The 7,490-nt window shown below is 35.6% G+C and overlaps 3 protein-coding genes across 4 annotated transcripts; 2 read left to right on the forward strand and 1 right to left on the reverse strand.

Annotated features, from left to right (window-relative positions):
- The first annotated feature begins 649 nt into the window (after positions 1-649).
- On the forward strand, positions 650-3,310 carry LOC106337246. 2 transcript variants are annotated; one of them, XM_013776323.1, is made up of 3 exons: positions 650-1,476; positions 2,212-2,445; positions 2,564-3,310. In XM_013776323.1, the coding sequence occupies exon 1, from the start codon at positions 746-748 to the stop codon at positions 1,460-1,462; it is 717 nt and encodes a 238-aa protein (XP_013631777.1). In that variant the 5' UTR covers positions 650-745; the 3' UTR covers positions 1,463-1,476; positions 2,212-2,445; positions 2,564-3,310. The 2 variants fall into 2 exon arrangements, with proteins under 2 accessions (XP_013631777.1, XP_013631778.1); XM_013776324.1 differs by having other exon boundaries at positions 2,215-2,445.
- LOC106338980 lies at positions 2,206-2,932 on the forward strand. Its single transcript, XM_013777829.1, has 2 exons — positions 2,206-2,445; positions 2,564-2,932. The coding sequence occupies exons 1-2, from the start codon at positions 2,206-2,208 to the stop codon at positions 2,930-2,932; spliced, it is 609 nt and encodes a 202-aa protein (XP_013633283.1).
- A 356-nt stretch (positions 3,311-3,666) lies between the features above and the next one.
- LOC106337250 (nuclear speckle splicing regulatory protein 1-like) lies at positions 3,667-5,115 on the reverse strand. Its single transcript, XM_013776329.1, has 4 exons — positions 4,802-5,115; positions 4,603-4,725; positions 4,310-4,528; positions 3,667-4,223 (listed from the first exon to the last, which is right to left on the reverse strand). Exons 1-4 carry the CDS (start codon positions 4,952-4,954, stop codon positions 3,801-3,803), a joined length of 918 nt encoding a protein of 305 aa, XP_013631783.1. The 5' UTR covers positions 4,955-5,115; the 3' UTR covers positions 3,667-3,800.
- Between the last annotated feature and the right edge of the window lie 2,375 nt (positions 5,116-7,490).

Genomic DNA, 7,490 nt, shown 5'->3' on the forward strand with positions numbered 1-7,490 from the left:
TTTATATATAACTAGGATTTTTTTTTTTTTTTTTTTTTTTTTTTTGTTAACCAGGATGGGTTCGGGCCTTCGGCCTTAATCCTCCCCTGAACCCGGAACTAGTCTGCGTCTGTACCCACCAGGGGGCCTAAGTCATTCCGTGGCCGGATCTCGAACTCGTGATGGTGGACACCTCAGCTGAGGTTCCTTTACCACCAGATCACGAGACCCGGTTTGAGAGTTCGTCTCTTTATCTTTCTCATTTCTCTTTCCGTACAATGTTCAAAGCACCCTAAACCAATTTCTTCAATTTCCGGTTAGCTCAAACCGATACAATTTCTTGTATCAATATTTTGGTTAATTTCTTAAATATGATGTCATCTTCGTATATTGAGTTCAATTCTCATAAACAAATCTGATTTCAAAATTGACATAAACGATATAATCTATTGATTAATAAAGTTTGTGGCATTCTTACAATATTGTCAACTTGTCATTATCATTACAAATCTTAAAATTTATGATTATTATCTCACGCAGCGTTAGATTTGAATAACTTTCCAGGATATTTTTTTGTTTAATTTCTATTTAAAAATATTTAACCTTTCAACCTTCCAAAACAATTTTAAAACCGCGTAAAAAATAAAAATATCTCTTTTCCGTTCGGTTTATTACATTTCTGGGCCTCTACTTGTGAACACTTTCTCTTCTACTTTCCTTGATCAGAAACAAATCAGATTCTCTCCTCTCTTCGAATCCCTTGGATATGCAGCAGCAAGACCCGAACGCCCGACCCGCCACCGGGTATCCATACCCGTATCCGCCTCAACAACCCGCCAACGGTTACCCTCCCAACGCCGCAACCGCCTACCCATACCAAAACCACAACCCCCACTACGCGCCTCAGCCTAGCCCACGCGCTGTCCTATTACGCCGCCTCTTCACCGCCTTCACCGTCTTCCTCCTCATCCTAGGCCTCATCCTCTTCATCTTCTTCATCGTCGTCCGTCCCCAGCTCCCAACCGTCTACCTCAACTCCCTCTCCGTCTCCAACTTCACCGTCTCCGACAACCGCCTCGCCGGAAACTGGGACCTCCGCCTCCAGTTCCAAAACCCTAATTCGAAGATGTCGCTTCACTACGACGGCGTCTCGTGCGCGCTCTATTACGACCGCGCGTCTCTCTCCGAGACGCGCCTGCAGCCGTTCGATCTGGGGACGAAGGATCAGACTCCGGTGAACGCGACGCTCTCCGTCTCCGGGACGTACGTCGATGGCCGGTTGGTTGATTCGATTGGGAAAGAGAGGGGCGAGAAAGGAAGCGTGGAGTTCGATTTGAGGGTGGTTTCTTTGGTTACGTTCCGGTATGGAGTGTACCGGAGGAGGAGGTACGTCACGGTTTTCTGCGATGACGTGGCGGTTGGTGTCGGGGGGAATAGTAGTTCGGGGAACATGGTTGGTTCGGCTAAGAGATGCAAACCTTAATGAGATGATAGAATGTGAGTTTCTTTCAATAGGAGTTTTATAATTTAAACCAAATTACTTGCGATGTTGATGATGAAATTTATTCATGTTTTATAATATGAATTTGAATGTAAGTCGAGTCGACAATGGTATTTTTTTCAATGTCTATGATGAAATTATACATGTTCCAGAGAAAAAATGGGAAGACCTAATGTGTTGTTGAATTATGATGATGATGATGATGATTCTCTGTTTCATTCTTGAAGATGTTGGTGATTCTATATCTTACTTTACCCTGCAATAAGAAATATATTGTGTGGCAAAATTGAAGATAATGAAACTTGGATGGTCTTCGGAATTAATTTTAATAGTATCAAGTGCTTCTTATTAAGATAATTTTTTTTGGTTCTGGTATTCTTGATTTTAACTTTCGCCCTGCGATGATATGTTGAAAGATGATAACTTTAGAGATTGTATCAAGAAGGGGTCATTAGGTTTAAACTTTTTTTTTTTTTTGACATGGAAAGAATATAGAAAACTTGTAACTTGCATCCATATGTCATTAGATTTAAACTTATACACCATAATTGTATTTTAAATTTTTAGAAAATTTCCAGAATTCTAAATTTTTCCATTTCTCCAATTGTGTACACTTTACAAATCTTGAATTTAGAAGGTTTCCAAAATCCATCATGCTCTCAACTCTCTAAGATTTCCCTACATAAACCTGCGTCTCATAGTTAGCTGACTTTAGCAACTAAACAATGAAGAAGGAAGAGGCAACGACCACGAAGACAGAAGCCAAAGAAGCAGGGGCAACAATTACCGTAAAGTATGAAGACATCCAAAAGAAGAGAAAACGAAGAGTAACAATCTCCGTTATTGTCGCTGTAGTTGTAATAGTCGCTCTTGTATCGCTCATCTTCATCTTGAACAAAGTGCGTGTCCCACGGTTCATGCTTGACGATGTCTCCCTTGATCCCATCTCAAGATCAAAAGTACTGGTAAGTGTTTTTAATCTTTTTCTTTATTCAACAAGTAAAACCTAGTGATCTGAGTTAGTTTTGTTGGTTGAGTTCGGTTTGTCCCATCAAAATTTAAATTCTCGTTATACCAAAACAGGTGAAACTCTCATCGACCAACCCAAGCTCCTCGAGGCTTTACTACAGCGAGATGAGCATACACCTGCGGATCGAAGAAATTTTCGAGACAGAGAGGGTTTACTTGCAGAGCACGCTACAAGAGCCACATGAACGTACGACGTGGACAGGTGTCGTAGCAAGAAATAATGTAAACGACAAGCCTGGCGGTACTTTTCAGATGAGTGAAGGTGAGGAAAACGGGGATGTTATTGCAGAGCTAAAGATCCAAAAGAAGAGTTCGATGTTTCACCCGAAGAGGACATTGCGCGTTACGTGTCCGGTTTTGCTCAACTTGAAAGACTTGACGGCAGTAGTTTCTAGACCTATGTGTACTTGTCAAGTTATTTAGCTTCTCGTCTTCATATTTTACAAGTTCTATGTCGAAGGTTTTTTACCTTTTTTTTTTTTTTTTTCCTCCATCTTGTTTCTCTTATCTCTTTCTGTGTTCTGTGAATTACTGCAATTTCTTATTCTCACAATTATGTATCCTCATCACGACGTGGTAGAAGATAAAAGTAGGATGAAAGAAACCGAACTTAGTCTTTATAAAAGCCGGACCTGCTCACATGTCGCACCACTTGTCCCTCTATGTAAGCTGGCCCTGCTCACACGTTGCGTTCTCTGCTTCTTGCGGCTACATACTTTTGCTTAAAACATAATCCAATATCTCAAGGTTCGGGTAGCACTTCTTGGAGAGCTTTTCTAAGTAAGAATCACTCTAGTCCTTTTATAATCTAACAGAAGAGTAAAACAAATGAAATGGGCTAAGAACAAGTTATTAAATAAGAAAATGACTTCTAGACCTTCCCCATCACATACAAGGAGCTTATAAGAGGGAAACATCTTTTTGGAACTCTGAGGGTTGAAACAGAGCTCTCCTATGTTCTTCATCACTAGGATCATTGAACTTTAACTTCTTAATCATCATCTTTCCACTGCTTTTGTGTTACACTCACTTTTTTGCCTTATGGATACAGAATTGGTTCATTACAGTCGATCAATGAATGGTTTGGTTTATGCTAAAGTTTACCTTTTGCAACTCTTCTCAGCTTGTGTAATCTTAAGAACTACAATCAGAGACAGTTCTCTAAATAAGATTATCTTTTAACACTTTGGTGAAAGGGTACTTAACAAGCGTTATACTGAAAAGGTGTTCAAACAGAAAGTGATCAAATATTACAGAAGAAAAAGATGACCAAAAGTAACCTTTGGCACAACTATTCTTCAACCTTTGCCTTCTTCCGAGCCAAAAACCGTTCTCTAGCAGCAGCAATCGCATCCTCGCTTTTCTTGTGCTGTATAGTAGTAGTTTCCTTTGGAGCCTCTTTCGCTTCCTCTTTAGTTGATGAGTCTTTCTCTTCTGTGACAACATCTGAACCAATCTTCTTCTCAGACGCATCTTTCTCTTCTTCTTCTTCTTGCGGTTCCATACTTCTCTTACGGCTTGATCCAACATCTTGTGATTCAGGCAACAACACTTCCTCTGCCGGTGAATCTGCTTTCTTCTCTTCTTTTCTAATCTCCTCCTCCAGCTTCTCTGCCTTTCTCTGTTCCTCTTTCTCTTCGATACCTCGAGCTCCAAGCGCCACGTTTTTCTCCATGTTGAAGTAGAAGTCACTCAAGTCTGTCTTCTTCGTAACCTAACCAAAGATCAAACACAAACGAATAAACACCTAACAAGCATTAGTTTAGATAAAAAGGGTCATACAAACAAAACAACACTTACATCATCTCTTTCCTCTCGAAGCTCACGGAGTCTTTCTTCCGCAAGCCACTTCTTCTGCTCCTCTAGCTTCCTCTTATAGGCGCCGGTTATAAACTTGTCCTTACCGGAGAAAAGATCGTCGTCTTTCTCCCTCTCCTTGGCGAGCTTCCTCTCGTAAACAATCTCATGCTCCTTCTGTCTCTGCTCCGCCTTCTTCATCAAATGCTGCACATATCTTGGCTGCAATCACAACAACAAAGATTCAAGTCTTCCATAATAAGAAGAGATTTTTTTTTGCATTATTAGTTATTAACCTTGCGGTCTTGGCGATCTTGCAATTTAGGAACGATGGCCTTTTGTTTGATGTCGTCAATAACTTCATCGTACGCAAAAGCGGAAGGATCCTCTTCCAAGGCTTTCTTAAGCTGCTCCTCCGTCTAATAATCAAACACAACAGATTCAACAAAACTGAATCGAAAAAAGAGAGTGAGGATGGAGGGAAAGGAAACGTACTTCTTTATGAGATTTGGTCTTCGAAGCTTGCCGAGAGATCTCCTTCTCAACGTCAACGTCTTCGTCTTCGTCGAAAATCGAAGGACGAGGACGAAGTGGTGTTGGCTGCTTCTTCTGAGGCGGAGCCCTGATTTGCAATCCGTACTTCTTCATCTTCGACCAAATTTGGGATCCAATAGCCGCGAGCAGGCTCTGATTAGGGTTCCGATTCACGTTTGTGAATGATTTGATTGTCAGAAATAAGAGAGATGAGAAAGGAAAAGTTGAAGCCGTCGTGGAACTACTGGGCCGCTAAAGTAAAATAACGGCCCAGTGAGGATGAGAATTGGTTTCCCCCCTACCATATGTGTCTGCCGTGGCTGACTAACGTTTCCATCACATAAAGATCATGTAACGTGTACCCATTCTAAACTATTCAAAATCACAGATGTATTGCGATTACGGATTGATGGATAAAAAACCAAAAAAAAAAGTGTTTTAAAAAACTTCATTCTTTAGTTTTTCTTTTTAAATTTATAATCAAACAGTATCACATTATAATCTTCTTTAACATTGATTTCATTTAATATTTTCTAAATATATATAGTGTTTTAATATGGTCGATTTATTATTACACCATATGCCAATTAACAAGTCATAATAATTACGTGAGAGCATCCATTTCTGATCATTGTGCTATCTGTACAAATCGTTTCTGTTACTGTTGCATTTAGATCAGTCGTCCAAAATACAATTGATTCAACTCGATAATAATAATGAAAATGGTTATATAGTAACTGGATATGTTATTTAGGTTGACAATCCGTATATATACGTGCGGACAAAAATACAGTTTTAAAATTTATACATGTTAACTATTGTAAGTTTTGTTTTACGATAATATCATATATAAATATAAAGATTTTCAATTCTAAATATCAAATTAGAATTGTTGTACGAAGCATAAACCGACTGTTATGCCATCATTAAATTAGCCAAAGACATAATATATCAACAAAACCCTTTTCGCATAAAATAAACAACTAGGTGACTCACCCGCACAAAAAAATGCGGGAGTGAATATTTACCAAAAGCTAATTAAAGTATAATAATTTGGATAATATTTTTATTAGTTTTAGTTTTTATTTGTTTACGTATTTTTATTTTAGTTAAATTGTCATTTTAATGTATGAGTTATTTCGTTGCGCTGTTTTAATTTAGAAAAATATTTAGTTTGGCCACAATATTTTATTTCTAAAATTATGATATTTTTAAAATTTTGGGATAGTTAATTAATTTAGATAATGTTGTTAGTTATGATTGTAATATCATATTTTGATTAATTTAGTTAAATATTTTAATTTCAATAAATTTGTTAAAACACCTAATCATTTAACAGTTCATAAATTACAAAATATAATAACTAACAAAATAATTTCTCGTTTAGGTGTATTATATTATTATGGATAAAAGTTACATAACATAAAATGACATTAAGTAAAAACACTACTGAAGTGAAAATAATTGTTTTTATCTAAGTTGTTAGTCTAAACAAACAAATGTTTATTTAGTTAAAAAACAAAAAAAAAAAAGCTTAAACTATTTAATACTTTAGAAAACTTTTTTTATAAACAATATTTTTGGTTGTCTTTTATGAATTGCCTTCTTGATCAGTATTAAGAACTCTCAGACCGGGTTTGATTTCATTTTGGAAATCGCTACGTATACTTGTTGGTGAGAAAAAATAGGTTTTATTAAAAACAAACCAATTTTCTCTAGTAATTGATCTTAACTCTTGTTTATGGTCATAGCGAAAGCAACATCAAATAGAAATTACTTACACCGCATCCTAAATGAAAATCTTCATAAAATGTTATTGTACATTCATATAAATTATAAATAAGGAAAAAGATAATTCTTACAAATTTTCTAACTAACATATTTTCTTTTTAATTAATAAAATACTTAAAAAAATTGTTTAAATGTACGACGAAATAAGTAAATTAGAAAAAGGAAGCACATGCTTTACTAAAGTACATTAATAATTTTGTAAATATGTAACTGATCGTGGGTTTCAAATATTACATGTTTATTGTATATTTTAATGTTAAAATATTACTTTTTATATATATTTACTTTTTGATAACAATTTAGTTACAAAAAATTCCCTTTTAATAATAATGTGATTAAAAAAATAATTGTTAAAAAGGAAAAATAGAAGTAATACCAATAATAATTAATTTAATTCATTAAAAGTACTGCAATATACCACTGTGAAAATTAATAAAAACACATAGGAAACTATTCCTCGAATAACATTATAGAGACTAGGTTGTTTCCGCGCTACGCGCGGCTAATGGGTTTAAATTTAATTTTTATAGTTTTTCACAATCTATTTATGTTTAAAATTGTATGTTTATAAATTTTTTTTTTTGAGTGATTAGATTTGGTGACCAGTTTTAAGTGAATATTTGATAAATATCAAGCAAATAAATTAATTTAAAATAATTTATTGCATAAACTATTGTAACGTTTTTTATAGGTTACCTCTTTAAATCATTAATTCTTTTTATCGAAAAAGGTTATCAGTAATATTTTTGAAAGTTTTTCTTCAATAGTTATGAGGTACTATAAATAAAATCGAAAATAAATTTAACTAGATCTTGACCCGTGCGTCCGCACGGGATATTTTTATGTATATATAATAAAT

This window comes from Brassica oleracea, chromosome C4 (assembly GCF_000695525.1).
Source record: "Brassica oleracea var. oleracea cultivar TO1000 chromosome C4, BOL, whole genome shotgun sequence".
NCBI classification, from domain to species: Eukaryota; Viridiplantae; Streptophyta; class Magnoliopsida; order Brassicales; family Brassicaceae; genus Brassica; species Brassica oleracea.